The following is a 15,480-nucleotide window of genomic DNA, read 5'->3' as shown; positions in this document are numbered from 1 at the left end:
GGAGGCGGCTCTGGCGTCCGACACCTGGCCTGCGGCTCCCCTCTCCGCCACTTCCTGGTCGGGTAGCCTCGGGCGGGCGAGTCACACTTCTCCTTGTGTTCCAGATGATCACACAGGAGACGTTTCTTCCTTGTGAGATAACAAGGTGCTCCAAGGCCATGCAATGTTAGGGACAGCCGCACGTACCAGGAGCGGCACGTGGCTCCCGGAAGAGAATCGTGTGGATCTTCGGTGACTCGGGCTCCTCCTCCTTCAGGTCTTAGCGTCAGAGCTGTCCCAAGACTCCTACCCGCTGCCCAGAGCTCATTTCCGCACAATCTCAGCAAAAAAGGCTGATTCTTAAAAACACATTTAATGAAAATCAGGCTTCATAAACCAGTGAAACGCCCACCCACGTGACCTACCATGTGACCGAGGTACCTGGCAGTCACTGGAGAGGTTCAGTCACAGCCACCCTGCCGGCACCTACCTGGCTGTGTGGGGTTGTGCGTGGGGCTGCCACCGGCCAGAGAGTGAGCACAGGTGTCATGGTGCCTGGGACCTAACCACACCAGCGTGGCACCCGAGACCCAGCAGGACTCATCTGGGGGGAAGGGGCAGGAAAAGCCGCAGCACCCACACATAGGAGAGGAGCCAGACTCCTCGTCTTCCGCCCGGGAAAGAGCTGCAGCTCACACTCGAGTGTGGCGCCCGGGATGGGGTTTGGCCCTGCAAGTAGCCACGGTGGGGGGCAGGTGAGGCACTCGGGTGCTCAGCAGAAAAACACCTCTGAAGGCAGCCACGGCTCCTAGGCTGCGCTGCGTACAAAGCGCCACACCCTGGCGTGTGTCATGGCGGGCTGGAGTGTGAAACTTAGCGAGGGCCCTGCCAAGGGAGCAAGGTTGAACCTGCCCAGGGAACCCTCATTCGGAAGGGGGGGTAATGGGAGTCTGGGGCACCCTGCTACCCATCCCTGTGGGGACAGCTGCTGGGGACAGCAGGTTACCGGGGCTCCCTGGGCTGCCTGACGGAGACAGGCACGTAAGCCACAAGGACAGGCCAGCACCCAGGCCCCAGCTGCAGCCTCAGCTAGAAAGCGTGGAGATACACGGCTCAAACACAGAAGGCAGGGACGGGAGAAGAGCAGTCAGCGCCTTGGCTTCTCCTCTGCAGAAGCTGCTCTGCCTTCCCCTTCCGTCACCTGACATTCCCGCCCAGCCTCACTTCAGTCCGGGAGGGCCAGGTGGAGGTGACAGTGCTGAGGAAGCCCAACCCCCGCCCCCCATGGGTGCCTAAATGAGATGCACGCACTCGAGGAAGCTGAGGGGTGCGTCACCTCCCTCGCTTTCCACTTCACAGATTGCACTTGAGTCCGGCTCCTCTGAGCCACGGGGATTCCCTGCCACATCCCCAGGGGCCTACAGGGGAAAGCAGCTTGACTTCAGCCAGACAGCGGGAGTGGTGGGAGCAGCCAGGGCAAGAAGGGCCCGTGTAAGTGGAGGACTTCAGGAGCCAACGCCGAGAAGGGGTGCAGGAGCCAAAGCCCCCGAGAAAAGCCGTGGACAGTGAGTTGGTGGAGAGAGCAGGCCCAACACGGAGGGAGGGAGAGGTCGGGGCCCAGGGCCCCAAAGCAAGTCTGTTGACAAGACCAGAGGGGAGCCCAGGCACAGCAGAGCTTCTGAGGGGAGTCCGACTGCACCCCTGACTGCTCCCGGGAGCCCCTTCCTGCTTCACTCCCTTTCATGCAACAGGGGCTGGAAAGACAGGCAGAGGCACAGGGGTCAATGGCATGTGTCGCAGTGGCCCCTGGCCTGCAGGCATCATACCAGTTGAGCAGTTCATACAGACCCCAGCCTACAGGGTGGTCCCCGCCCAAAGCCCCTCGGCCTGATACACACCCCATCCCTCAGATGCCCGAGTGGCCAAGAAAAGGCACAGCCTGCCCCAAGCACTCCACTTGTCACCAAGCACCTGCTAGACAGAGCCCCCGTCCCACTGGGCTAGCCCCAAAGCTGGAGAAGTAGGAGTTCCGACGCCCCTCACCATGCTCAAGCCCTTCCTTGGGGAAGACGAGGCCAAGCTTCCCCTCATGAAACCACAAGACTTTGGGGAAGGGAGTGACCCCCGTCCTCCCCCAGTGGACGGGTCCCTGGGAGACCCGCAGCCTGAGCAGCTGCACCTGCTGTGGTGGCTGGGGCGTGCTCCCTGGCACCAGAGCTTCCCACCAGCTAACCTAACCCCACCTTCGAGCTACCCAGTTTCCCACCGCGTCACTGGGTTAGTCTCTTCCTGGGAAGGCCTCAGCCTCTTCTGGTGACCCTTCTGTAGACCTGGCCCTCCCCCCCACCACCCCATCCTGGTACGGGAGATCATGACCCCATACCTGTCCTTCGGTTGTCACGCCCACCTCCGGGCGTTTCCAAGATGAAGCCTGGAGGATGTAGAGCACCAGCAGCCCGAAGATCACCACCAGCAGCCCGGTGCTGTTGGCGAACACAGCCTCGCCGGGCAGGCTGGAGTACGGCTTCGTGGCGTTCTTCCTGGGGACGGTGAAACAGGGTGGGCCCCTGAGAGACTTTTCCACTTACGTTCGCCCAGCGGGAGAATCAGCCCCGCCAACAGAGGCCTGGAATGTTGACACACTTCTGAAGTCCCCGCCACGACAGGTGTCTACAGAATGCTTTCTACCTCCAAGGGGACTCTGCCTCAGGTCTGGCATTTGTAAGTGGCAAAGACAACAGTATCGATGCTGTGGGGCCATCAAATGGTTAAATTTGAGGTGCTTAGTGTGACACACAGTAGGCACTGAGTCAACTGGATGCTGGAGAAACACCTGCTGGCTGACTTATCAATCTCAACCTAAGACCATTACCTTCCCGATCAGGAGTGAGCCCAACCCCAAAGCCCCTCACACCCCGCCCTTGGGTGGGTCCAGTGAGCACAGGGCATGTCTCTGAAGGTGATTCTTTCCTTCCACCTTCGAGTTGGGGCCCCGTCCCACTCACAAGCTGAAGAAGAGCTTTTCATTGATGCCAGAGATGACAGATGCAATGGCCAGTGAGAGGATGGAGGCGCCGAAGAAGACGTGGACAGGTTTTAGGAGGCTGCGCAGCCACAAGGACGCCCAGGGCAGCAGGAAGACGGCGAAGCCCAGGAACCACTGCGGACACAGGGAGAAAGAAGTACCTGACCCGCCCGTGTGTGTGGTGGAAGGCGCTCCGGGTCATCCCATCTCACCAGCGCCCCCTACTGGTCAGTGAACCGTCTCCCTTCTTTCCCAACTCACACCTCCCACCAGGAATGGCCCCAGCACCACCAAGCTTCCTCAGTGTGGTCTGTCTGTCTCTCTTACACAACCTTTCATGAAACGCTTAGCTACAACCCCTCTCTCCCGAAAACACAGCCATCCTTGTTTGTCTCTGCTTCCTTCCGTGCCTGGCTCATAAAACTCCCTTGCTCAGAGTGCTCTGGCATGACAGGTGGGCAGAACAGGGTGAGTATAGGGACCACCATCTCCAATGGCTTTTGAAACGGCGCATTCTACGGGATGTGCTCGGCTAAGGCCGCCGTCTCCAGGCAACGAGCAGCGGGAACACTGGATGCTGATGCAAGCAAAGCCCCAACCAGAGCCCTTGGCTGCCGCCCAGCCGGGGGAACCCAGAGGAGGGTGGAGAGCACCCACCTGGCAGGCGAAGAGGAACACGGCGGTGATGCCCAACCAGCTGTGCAGCGAGTAGAGGTTGGTGATTTTGCGAGTGTTATGATACTTAAAGACGGCCACCAACCCCAGCACGGTCAGGATGAAGGCCATCAGATGCAGGGACGCGTGGGCGATTTTCCAGGGCAGCTTGGGGCCCACCCAAGACTGGGGCAGGCGGTACACCAGGGACGCTGCGGGAGAGAGCAGTGCCGGGGCTTGGCTTCTTCCCCTCGCGCTCACCACCCACGAGGGGCATCGGCCCTGCACGGCCCCACTCAGCCTCCCGGAGAGGGGACGAGGACATGCTGAAAGCAACGTCGCTCGCTATTCACCGAACTGAATTCTCACAACATGCTCGGTCATCAAGAACACCGGCGGTAAGGCTGGGTGACCTAGGCCCCGATCCTGGCTCTGCCTCTCAGCTATTTGGCGTCTTCTTCCTAAGTCTCAGTTCCCTCGGCTGTAGAAGGGGGATAGCAATGGAGCCCACCTCACAAGCAAAATGGGACGCCGTGTCTGAAGCACACGGGACACACTGAGACTGTCCGTGTTACCGTCATTCCCGCTGTGCACATGGGGAAATGGAGGCCCTCTGGGACCCACGGCCCGGCTCTGAATGCGTGGGGCAGCTGGGTCCAGCAGCAGCGGGCAGATCCCTCATGCTGGGATTCCCCCATGCCACCAGGGGCCTCAGCCTCCTGCTCCCTAGAGCAGGGATGGCAAACTCCAGCTCCCGGGCTGAATCCAGCCCGCCACCTGCCACATTTTGCCGTGTACAATGAGCTCCTGTGTGTAATGTGCACCCATGTGAAAACTGTGCGTTAAGCACCACCCATGTATAATGGACATCCTTATTTTTCCCTCAGAAACTTGGGTAAAAAAAGTGTGCATCATACACAGCAGAATATGGTATTTCTGTAAATACAGTGTTACTGGAACACAGCCATGTATGCGTTTCCATGTTGCCTGTGGCTTCTCTCACAATGCGACAGCAGAGCTGAGCAGCCGTAACACACGTCATGTGGCCTAAAAAGCTTCAAATCCAGCTCTGGCTGGCGTAGCTCAGTGGATTGAGCGCAGGCTGCAAACCAAAGTGTCGCAGGTTCAATTCCCAGTAAGGGCACATGCCTGGGTTGCAGGTCACAGCCCCCAGCAACCGCACATTGATGTTTCTCTCTCTCTCTCTCTTTCTCCTTCCCTTCCCTCTCTAAAAATAAATAAATAAAATCTTAAAAAAAAAAAGTTTCAAATCCTTGCTACCTGGCCCTTCGTAGAAGAATTTTGACAACCCCTGACCTAGCTGTGTATCTGTGAGGCTGCCCTTCTCAGATGCCCTCGGTCTCACTGCTACTGCCTCCAGAGGACACCTAGGCCCACACACAGACCCACCCACCCAACCTCCGTAGCCCTGCACCCAAGGGTGACAAAAACCAACCCCAGAGAGAGACTGCTCTGCCCCGTCCAGGTCCAGGCCTGGGCTGTAGGCAGGGCGTCTCCCATGCTGACCTCATACTCACCAGCGCTGTAGAGCACCACCATGCCGGCCACCATGAGCACCGGGTGGCAGTTGAACGTGAATATGGTGCCGTCCCAGGCAAAGCCACCGTGCCAGCTCTGCATCCAGTAGACGGTAAACAGGACGCACATCAAGCCCAGGGCCGACAGCGCCAGGACAGTCAGGTAAAACCATCTCGCAGCCATTCTGACCAGGCACTCCTAGAAGGAGCAATCACATGTCCCTGCTGGCTGAGGTGCGCCCCGCACGCCAGCCAGAGAAAGACCTTGCTCTTGGTCGGAAGGGTGGATGGTTTTTGTTGCCCTGCCCCTGCCTGCCATCAGACTGGGCACCGCTCCCATGGGGCCTTGATGGCTGGGTGGGCCCACTCCCTGGTTAGGGACAGTGCCCAAGGACCTACCCTAGTACACAGTACCCCCAGCCAGGCTCTGAGAGGTGTCTCCTCTGATGTGGCCCGATGCCAAGGCTCTGGGCCCGCCCAGAGCCCTGGGGTCAGTCTCCCCTCATGGGACCAGAAGATAAAGAATTACCTCCTCACAGAAAAGAAGGGAAGGGAAGCAAAATCCAGGCTGGGTCACACAAATGCCAGGCCCTCACTCCCAACACCAGGAGGCAAAATCGTAATCGACAAGGAGCACACCATTAGGCCAGCGGGAGGAAGTGCCCCGGGCTTCCCGTGCACAGAAAAGTTCTCACGCAGACGTCCTCCGCTGGGGCCGAGCCTCCCAACGGGGAAGGTGAGACCAGGCCTTCACTCCCAGTCCCCACTCTCTCCACCTTGAGGTGGGTGACAGCCCTCGGCTCGCCCACAGGCCTGAGACTTCTGCTTTCTCTTCCTCCGGGGAAAGTCCAAAGGAGAAAAGAGGAAGCAAGAGCTCACGGTCTAGAAAGCAAGACTTTCCAGCGTGCCCTCGCTTATCATCATCGGCAGGTTCTTGGAACGGTGGTGAAAAATACCCAACGAAGCCAACTCTACCACAGGTTACTTGATGTAAGGGAGAGTCATGTTCCTACAGCATCTCATCGATGTGAAATGAGATGGCGTTATTTTGATAAACTCAGAGACTGACTCTGGTTTCAAGCATGGAGAATTCCCGAGTAGCTCCTCTTAAAAGCCAGGCCAGTGGGTGTGAGGGTGAGCAGGCACGCGCACAGAGTCACAGGGCTGCCCAGCCTTTGGCTAACGTGTACGGAGCATGGGCCCAGGTCTCAAGGAAATCACAGCATCCCATGGACAAATACCAAGGAGGCGACACTGTGGCTTCCTGCCATTGAGGTCCCTGGATCTGCACCAGTTAACAGGGAGAAGAGGCCCCTAAAGTAGCCAAGAATTCCCAAGGACCTAGAACACTTGATTCCTTACCTTTACACCTGGTGGCAGGCTGATAGTCTGGGGCCTGGGCTCTAACTCTCACGAGGTGAGGCACCTTGGGCAGATCCCTTAACGCTGTGGGACTGGGCCTTCTCGGCTGGAAGAAAGGCACGGCTATGAGAATGTTGTTCAGTGAAAGGCAGCACTGAGCAGACACCACTCGGGAACCTTACACGATGCCATTTATTCCTCCCGCCAACCCCGTGAGGAGCTGGGGGATCATCTCCATTTTACAGATGAGGAAACGAAAGCTCAGAAAGATTCAGCAGCTGGCATTAAGACCCAGAAAGTGGGCAGGGAGTTTCAAACCCTTTTCTGTTTGGCTTCAGGGCCCATGTTTTTTTTTTTCTTTGACCACAGGTTGTTAGAAGGTCAAGTGAGAAAATGTATGTGAGGTCATTGTGAAAGTAAAGTATTATACTTCCCTTTGTTGCAGCGTCTCATCCTAACTACTGACAAAACCCCAAAGCTCACCACCCCCGTGCCTGCCCCGGGCTCTCAGTGGCCCTGACTCTGTGCCAGGCCAGCTCCCTCCATGCCAGGTGTCCACCTAACCAGAAACAAAGACACGGAGCTCTCGTGTGGTGACCCAAGTTGGCAATAAGCTCTGATAAAGGATGACCTGAGGTCTGGGGTCAGGGGGACAAGTTCCCATGGGGCTGGAAGGACAAAATCAAGCCATCAGCTTCCAGAAGCTTTGTGACTCAACTACCAAACCCAGAGCTGTCCCCTTAGTCCCTGCGAGAGCCAAGGAAGTTTCAACCCTGGCATGTGTAGCTTGGTGGATTGAATGCTGGCCCTAGAACCAAAGGGTTGCCAATTAGATTCTCAGTCCGGGCTCGTGACTGGGTTGTGGGCCAGGTCCCCAGCAGGGGGCGCAACAGGCAACCACACATTGATGTGTTTCTCCCTCTTTCTCCCTCCCTTCCCCTCTCTAAAAATAAATAAAATATTTAAAAAAAACAGCAGAGGAAGTTTCAGATCACCAGATGTTTAGTCACCTAACCCCCACCCCCACTGAAGTGTGAAGTCAGCATGAAGGTCCTCTTGGTCAGAAGGCTCTGTCCATCAAACAATACCTACTTTCAGCATTTTTTCCTTTGTCTCATCCTAACTACCGACAAAACCCCAAAGCTCACCGCCCCTGTGCCTGCCCCGGGCTCTCAGTGGCAGAATACTGAGAAATACTTTCAGCATTTTTTCCTTTGTTCAAGGTAAAAAGAAACTGTAACTCAAAAAGGACTGTACCCACTCCCCTAGGAGGGGTCCTGGATTACTGCTCCGGGGCAGACTTGGAACAGACAGTGGGGACTTTCCGGACTGAGGTCTGAAATATACTACTGCTCACAGAACACAGATGAGCGCTCCCTCCGTCTGAAATAGAGAGCGAAAGCAGAGAAAGGGGAAGAATGCAGTGAAAATCACAACCCAAATGCTAAAAATGTCCTCTCAACTACTCCGAGAGCGTGATGTGCTGACTTCAGGCTGCGCTCACCTCGGTGTGGTCCCCCACTCCGCCCTTGCTTTGCGGGGCCCTGTTCTAAGACAGGGGTCCGCCACCTCTCCCATGAAGGGCCGGGACGGTAAGTACGTTAGTCGTCGCCAGCTGTGCAGTCTCTGTCACAAGTACATCCTCCACTCTGCTGATGTAGTAGTGCAAGAGCAGTCACAGACAATACTTGCACAAATGGGTAGAGCTGTGTTCCAAAGCAACTTTATTTACAGACACTGAAATGTTTACTTTCATATCATTTTCACATGTCACAAGATATCACCCTCTTCATTCCTTTTCAACCATTTAAAAATGTGGAAACCATTCAGGAGAGCCACATGTGGCCTGTGGGTGAAGACTGTCGACCCCGACCTAAGGAATCCTCTCTCCAAACTAATACTCTCCTCAATCACAGTGGCAGCAAGGATTCTCCCAGGCTGCGTGAACACAGACCAGGCCCCGGGGCAGGAAATGAGTACAGGCATACCTTGGAGATATTACGGGTTTGGTTCCAGACCACAGCAGTAAAACGTGTATGCAATGCAATAAAGCCCGTTGTAATCTTTTTGCTGGTGGAGGGTCTTGGCTTCCTTTGTAAAAAATGCAACAGCCGCGAAGCGCAGCAAAGCAAGTGCAACAAGTATTTCCCATTCAGCCCTTAGACAGAAAAAGGCTCTATTTCAAACTCTTACAATGTTATTACTTTTATAATTTAGAACCACAAATAGATGAAAGAACAAAGTCATTTTGTTGTTCTCCCTTCCCAGATGAATGGCTTTAGGAATCCAGAATTTCAAGTCCTAAACTCAAACATGCTGGGCTTGAAGAAGGAATGTGTGCCTTGGCCAAGGTGAGTAGCAGAGCTGGTACAGGAATCCCATTCACTCCCCTCAGCTCCAAGGACTCCGCACTTCTGAGCGTAGCTCCTGTGAAGTCCGGACTGAGGAGCGAGGGGTCCTAAATTCCAGTCAGGAGGCAGATAAGCAAAGCCCTCCTCAGTACCAGAGTGATTACAGACCCGCCCTTCGGACTATGCTCTGGTTTGGCTCAGGTGCCCCGAGAACCATTCCAGGAATGCCCGACCAATCCCTGACTCCTCTACTGGGACCAAGGAGGTCCCAGCTAACCCTGGGTGAATATTAAGGCGAGAGGCTCCACCTGCTGACTGCGACTTTCGAAGAGATTTCGTGCCTTTACAACCACCACTGGTGGAAGGAAGGGCACGGAGAACGATGTCCACTTCCTAAAAAAGGAAACTGAGGCCGAGCGAGGGGTCGCGACAGTGCGAAGCGAGGTAGCAGCGGAGGCAACGCTCGAACCCAGGTCCCAAAACTCCCAGCCCGGGCTCTTTCTCACCCCCGAACCACAGTGGGACGCCGCGGGGTTTAGGGTATCCGAAACCCGCTTCTGCCACCCGGCGCCCGCCGCCGTTGCCGAGGTTCCTTGGCGAATTGACTCTGAGAATCCTCGCAAACACCGCACACCACACACAGCCGGCACCACCGCGTTAGAATGAACCGGCAAGGCCACTTCGCCCTTTAAAGGCTCGTACTACTTCCGGGCGCGCGCGCGGCCTCCTGGGAAATGAAGTCCGGCGTCTCCCACTCCTAGCACGCCAAGCAGCTGAGTGCAATTCCACTTCTTCCGCGGGCGTTTTATCCCCAAGCCCGGGATCCCAGAGGCCAGCAACGCCGTCACGATCTGCCCTGTCCCTACTCCCCATCTTGTGGAAGCGGAAATGTTTGGGCCGACGCGAAGCCTCTCGTCAAGGGCCCTCAGCAAAGCCACACGCCAACCGGGCAGGAGGCCTCCTTGGTCAGCGGCTGGGAGGGCCCGGAACGGGGCGGGATAGGAAAGCGGGGGCCCAAACACAGAGCTGCCCGTAGAGTGGGGTGAAAAAGCCCAGAACCCGCACGTAGCACGGCGGGTGCAGAGCCCTCCTTCGCCATCTACTTCCGGAATTTAAAATCGACTTCCGGAAGCCAGGACCGTGTCCCCATGACAACCGACGTTGGGGTTTTCAGGTGAGAGTGCTTGATGATCAGTAGGTAATGAGTGCAGGAGCCGGAATTTTTGTTGTTAGTGTTTTGGTTTTGGCTTCTTGCCAAGGCAGCCCCCTTTTAAAGTGGGTTTGGAAAGGTGAGGGAAAGTGCCCTGGGGACAAAGGGAACGCGGCTGGGAGCGGTGGACGAACTGTGAAGACCGCTTCTTTACCTCGCGAATCGCCGCTGCTCTGAACCGGAGGAGAAGCTCATCCTTCTCGTAGAGATGGCGGCGGGCGGTTCTGTGTAACGGACCCGCACAACAGCCCTCTGGTGGCCTGTGAAGCAGCGGCTGTGAGCACGGGCGTGGGTGTCACACCTAGTCGTGTCTCCTGGATCCGGAGAAATGACTTGAACTCTGGCCCCGTGCCCTTGCCTGTAGGATGAGGATGATTCTTTTCCACGTTGCGGAGTAGTTGCGAGGGTTAGAGGAAATGATCTGGGTTGATAAGTTTATCGTGGTGCTGGCGGGTACGTGATAACTGTCAATATCTGATGAGTGAGCCCGCTGGGCTCAGAGAAACCACGTTCATGCATCCACCCACCCAGGCGGGACTTGCCACCAGGTGAGGTGAGCGAGCTTGCTTAACCTGTCAGAGCCTCTGCGTAAAGTGGGGATTGTATACATACTAACAGTGCCTGCCCCAGATGGGTGTAGGATTAAATAAAGTAATAAACATGAAGAGCTTTTAAGTTGTGCAACATTTTACAGATGTTAATTTAATCTCAATCTCTGACTCCTCAAAGCATTTTGAAATTTGTTTATAAATTTAATCCAGACGAAGGGGTCACAGGATGCCCCCCGGAGCAACTTCTGGGTCTGGTAGCATGGAAACCCAGGCCCAGCCCCCCTTACCTGCTGCCCACGGGGTTGCCGCCGTGACCTTGCACACACAGTTTTGCAGGGGAGCATGGTTTCCTCTCAGCTTTTCCTGCCGACACCACTTCCCACTTCTGTGCCAACATCTTCCTCGCCCGGTTACACATCAGCCTAGCAGTAACGTGACAGACAACTTTGTGCCATAGTTAAGAGCACACGGACTGTGGACCCAAACGGCCTGGATCTGAGTCCCAGCCCCGCCACTTAGCTAGCAATGTGACTGCAGACAACTTATTTCATCTCTGGACCTCAAATGCCCCCATCTGTAAAATGGGGGGAGGAATAGTGTGCCCCCCCGCCTTATGCGGGTACTGTGAGATTTAAATAATGTCAGCACTGGGACTAGGCCCTGGCCTGTGGTAAGAGGTGTGCAAGGTTTGGTGCTGCAGCGAGTGTGAGCGTCAGCGTTGGTCTCGTCACACGACCAGGCAGTCACCCTTTGTGGCACTCCTAGCTAGATCCCTTCGGACTCGAAGTGGGTAGGAAGAGTTCTGAGTTTAGAAGGTTTCTAGCGTGGAGAAAGAATTGAGGGTGAGGGTCCCTCTAAGGGGTGACTGGTTAGGGGTTTTTTTTGTTGCTGGTGGTGGGGATTTTGTTCACTGATGTATTCTGAGCACCTAGGATGGTGCCTGGCACATAGTAGGTCCTCAGTAAATATTTACTGTGTTAATAGATTTTTCATTTTTTTCCCCTCAGCAGGCTCTTGTTTTAGAGCAAAGGAGACAGCTGTGATTCTGAGGCACTAGACGCTCGTCCCCCGGCGCAGGGGAGAGGGTCGGGAGCTGTGTTCTGGGAGCTGTGGCATGTGCCCCCGGGGGACCAGGAGCGCAGAAGGAAGATGCTCCAGACCAGTAGCTACAGCCTGGTGCTCTCCCTGCAGTTCCTGCTGCTGTGCTACGACCTCTTCGTCAACTCCTTCTCGGAGCTGCTCCGCACGGCCCCCGTCATCCAGCTGGTGCTCTTCATGTGAGTTCGGTGGGTGGGGCTGTGCAGCTGGGCCCTGCCGGTGCTGCGATGGCCTTGACAGTCGTGGCTTTGCATTTCAAAGTCGGTAATGGAAAAACATCAGGGAGGGAAAGTTCCCGTTGTCCTGGGGTGCACAGACACGTCACACAGCCGTCGTGAGTCCTTCCGACAAGGGCGTGGGGTATGGGAGCAGTTCACGTGGAAAACGAGGGTCAGACTGCTAGCCCAAGTGTTTTCCACGTCTGTGAGTGGGAATCTGATCTTACGTTGCCGTGAAAGAGGACTGCAAAATGGTAGATGCAGAGGGTAATCCTATTAATAATATATATGAGTCTCATAAGATTGAAGCTGTTGGCATTTTCCCTCAAAAATAATTTACAGAGACTCCATGAGGCAAATTCCAGACAGGAAACCACAGTCCTGGACACGATCTGCCACGTTTCGCAAGCGTCCTTGGCCAGCCAGACAGCGTGCTGGCTGCAGTGGTGAATCTGACCGGTTCCTGCTCTCGTGGGGGGTTCCAATCTAGTGAAGGGAGACAATGAATACATTGAAAAAAAACCCCAAACATAATTTCAAGTAGTGATAGATGTCATACAATGGGTATAAAGTAGGTGGGTGGGGAGGCAAGGGCTACTTTAGGTAAGGAGGCTAAAGAAAAGTCTTTCTGAGGAGGGGGACTGCGACTTGAATGGCACTAAGGCACCGGCCACGCAAGGGTCAGAGGAAGTGCAGTGCTGCCTCGCCAGATGAAAAGGTCATGCGACAGACAGGCTGGCATTTTCTGGATGTAGGGAGGAACGTCGCTTCCCCTCTCCGGCGCCTAGGAGGTTTGTTAGGAGAGTCAGGAGGAAAGCCGGGTCCGTGGGCTGCAACTCACCAGCCGGGGCCACGGGGTCGTTTTCGCTTCCTGTCACTTGGGGCCCGAAGCGCATGCCGTCTCTCTGGGGGGTTTCAGAGGACCATCCCAGGGAAGGCCAGACCGCGAGGTGCTCCTTAGCACGGAGGGCCAGCTCTTGGGTCCGCACAGGCCTCCATGGGGCTGTCCTTTGTTTTGTGTGTCTGCAGCATCCAGGACATCGCGATCCTCTTCAACATCATCATCATTTTCCTCATGTTCTTCAACACGTTCGTCTTCCAGGCCGGCCTGGTCAACCTCCTGTTCCACAAGTTCAAAGGGACCATCGTCCTGGCAGCCGTGTACTTCGCCCTCAGCATCTCCCTTCACATCTGGGTCATGGTAAGAGTGGGGCAGTGGATTCCCAGTCTCCGAAGGAGCAGGAGTGTCTTCCTTCTGGGAACCCAGTGTCGTTCTTGCACGTCTCGTGGAATCCTTGGTTTAAAAAAGAAAGAAAGAAAAGAAATGAATGTGGTCTGGCCTGGAGCTAAGTGTGCGAGTTTCCGAAGGCACGTGTACCCTTGCCCGACCTTATGTGTTGAAGAACCGCCTTATCCGAGAGTCCAGGGATACTTCTGGAACATTCCGTTCACTTTTGCCCCAAACAGATCTACCGGGGCTAAAACGGGAAGTTGAGTCTGTTTCATCTTCGGTCGCTTGGGTGGGTGTTGACACAGGGTTGTCATAAGCCGCAGTGTCCCAAGGGAAGCAGCCAAGCCCGAGGGCTGCTTGCCGCCTTGTGCTTCACGCCCTCCGCCGCAGCCCCTCGCGTACACTGGGGCACACTGGGAGAACACCCTCCGAGATGCCTCCCTTCCTCGGCCCTGAGATACAGGCCTCAGGGCAGACCCAGCTTTTCTTCTACTTCACAAATCCTTCCATCTTTTTTGGTATCTCCTGTTGTTTCTCAAGTACTCATTTCAGTGGAACACATTAAAACCATAGGGTTCCCTAGTCATTCCTGCACGGTAGCCACCTCCTCAGACTGAACCTCCCGCCAGGTTGTCCTGTGACTCCGTGGAGAGCAGGAGAGCTCTGGGGAGAGAAGCAGAGCTGTGCCGAAGTCCCTAGGTGCTTCCTAAAGAAGGTTGTCTCTGCTCTGGTTCCTGGGGCCGAAATAGGTTCTGGCTTTGCTCTGGAAAGCCGGCAATCTGAGTAAACCCCGGATGCACCCAGCCTTTATCTGGCAGGAGCTGAGCCTGAGATTTTCGAGGCAAGGCAGTGACCACGAGGAACGGAGATCATGGGTATCCTTTCCCCTTGGCCAAGCCTGTGGAGTGAAAGATATAAATAGCTTAGCTCCAACTTCCTCCCTTAGGGTTGGAAAGGATATCCGCTTTACAGCAAAAAAGGGAGCTGGCGGCTCCTTTGAGAAACACCGTGTGGGGGTGTGGAAAGAGAGAAGGGTGAGACCAGCCTGATCTCCAGTCAAGTGGAGTCTCTGCAGCTGGCCCGGCGGCAGAGGTTAGGGCCTCACCTGGCCATTAACCTTGGCCTTCATGTCTCCTTCAGAACTTACGCTGGAAGGATTCCAACCGCTTTGTCTGGACAGATGGACTTCAAACGCTATTTGTATTCCAGAGGCTAGGTAAGGACCAGAGCAACGACCTCGGGCCCCACTGTAGTCCCCCCGGTGGCTCTGGCAGTGAGGGCCTTGGTCCTGGCTTGCCAGCCCGTCACAGCCGCGTGGGATGGGAGGAACCACCGCACCAAGAACAGGAGAGATCACTGCCCTCTGCCATGCTGGGAGCCATGGGGAAGTCACGAGGCAGGGCCCCTCAGCCTGCTTAGGGCAGGTTCTCACCTGAGGCGAATGCTCGGGAGCACCCCTGAGGCCCCTCGTCTGCTTACCACCCACAGCGGCGGTGTTGTACTACTACTTCTACAAACGGACGGCCGTGCGGCTGGGCGACCCTCGCTTCTACCAGGACTCTGCGTGGCTGCGCAGGGAGTTCACGCAGGCCCGGAGGTGACTTGTCCCACGGGTGGATGCCTCTCCTTCCTGACGCCAGCCACAGTTGTGGTTCTGCAAGGGGGAAGTGGGCCCTGTGCTCCAGGAAGAGCTGGACTTCGCTAGGACAGGCTCGGGCCACTCATGTTTGTTCAGCCAAGAAGGACGATTGTCCTCTTGCAAAGGGAAGTGCTCCCAACACAGACTCCAGAACGTACGTAGTGTCTCAGGTCTGCCCCCTGTCCTTTCTGCCCCCTCTTCTGCACGGGGGCCCTGTGGCTTCACCGCTGGGGAACTTCCCACTGAGCCTGGCACAGGGGCCTCCCACACCTCACTCTCTGCACACCTACTAAGGACCAAACAGTGCAAAGGGGTATTTCCGTGCTCCTGGCTGATTGCACCTTGGCCATTTAGCTTTTATGCCCAAGGCACTTTTTACATTTTATAAATAGGAAATAAATTGAATTTTTCCATAAACGCTGGAGTCTGTCTGTCTGTCTGTCTGTCTAGATCTCTTTGCAGTTAAGAGGCATGCCAAGTCCTAGCCTTGACCCGGCGGGCAGATTGAGCCACAGAGCAAATACAGATGAAATTTATTGAGTCCCATTAGGCCTACGGGACATTTTTGCAGAAACTCGTGATGTGATCTGATGCCTGGTCCCCGCCCCCGTAGTTCCAGACTTC

The 15,480-nt window shown here is 55.7% G+C and overlaps 2 protein-coding genes across 7 annotated transcripts; one reads left to right on the top strand and one right to left on the bottom strand.

Moving 5' to 3' along the window:
- Positions 1 to 333: 333 nt before the first annotated feature.
- LOC123829294 (lysosomal membrane ascorbate-dependent ferrireductase CYB561A3) lies at positions 334 to 9,572 on the bottom strand. Of its 3 annotated transcripts, XM_045854832.1 has the most exons (8): positions 9,416 to 9,557; positions 8,547 to 8,716; positions 6,559 to 6,664; positions 5,197 to 5,395; positions 3,662 to 3,870; positions 2,985 to 3,139; positions 2,363 to 2,519; positions 334 to 1,733 (listed from the first exon to the last, which is right to left on the bottom strand). In XM_045854832.1, the coding sequence occupies exons 4-8, from the start codon at positions 5,378 to 5,380 to the stop codon at positions 1,710 to 1,712; spliced, it is 729 nt and encodes a 242-aa protein (XP_045710788.1). In that variant the 5' UTR covers positions 5,381 to 5,395; positions 6,559 to 6,664; positions 8,547 to 8,716; positions 9,416 to 9,557; the 3' UTR covers positions 334 to 1,709. The 3 variants fall into 3 exon arrangements, with proteins under 3 accessions (XP_045710788.1, XP_045710787.1, XP_045710789.1); XM_045854831.1 differs by lacking the exon at positions 8,547 to 8,716 and having other exon boundaries at positions 9,416 to 9,572; XM_045854833.1 differs by lacking the exons at positions 6,559 to 6,664; positions 8,547 to 8,716; positions 9,416 to 9,557 and adding an exon at positions 5,726 to 5,860.
- Positions 9,573 to 9,773: 201 nt separating this feature from the next.
- On the top strand, positions 9,774 to 15,273 carry TMEM138 (transmembrane protein 138). 4 transcript variants are annotated; one of them, XM_045854836.1, is made up of 5 exons: positions 9,774 to 10,083; positions 11,681 to 11,947; positions 13,016 to 13,187; positions 14,358 to 14,433; positions 14,706 to 15,273. In XM_045854836.1, the coding sequence occupies exons 2-5, from the start codon at positions 11,820 to 11,822 to the stop codon at positions 14,816 to 14,818; spliced, it is 489 nt and encodes a 162-aa protein (XP_045710792.1). In that variant the 5' UTR covers positions 9,774 to 10,083; positions 11,681 to 11,819; the 3' UTR covers positions 14,819 to 15,273. The 4 variants fall into 4 exon arrangements, with proteins under 4 accessions (XP_045710792.1, XP_045710793.1, XP_045710790.1 ...); XM_045854837.1 differs by having other exon boundaries at positions 10,046 to 10,083; positions 11,678 to 11,947; XM_045854834.1 differs by lacking the exon at positions 9,774 to 10,083 and adding an exon at positions 10,121 to 10,672 and having other exon boundaries at positions 11,678 to 11,947.
- Positions 15,274 to 15,480: the final 207 nt, after the last annotated feature.

The sequence above is a fragment of the Phyllostomus hastatus genome, unplaced genomic scaffold (assembly GCF_019186645.2).
Source record: "Phyllostomus hastatus isolate PE091 unplaced genomic scaffold, TTU_PhHast_1.1 phas_scaffold_11, whole genome shotgun sequence".
In the NCBI taxonomy this organism is placed as follows: Eukaryota; Metazoa; Chordata; class Mammalia; order Chiroptera; family Phyllostomidae; genus Phyllostomus; species Phyllostomus hastatus.
The sequence above is the reverse complement of the archived record's forward strand: the minus strand, read 5'-3'. Positions and strand labels throughout refer to the sequence as shown.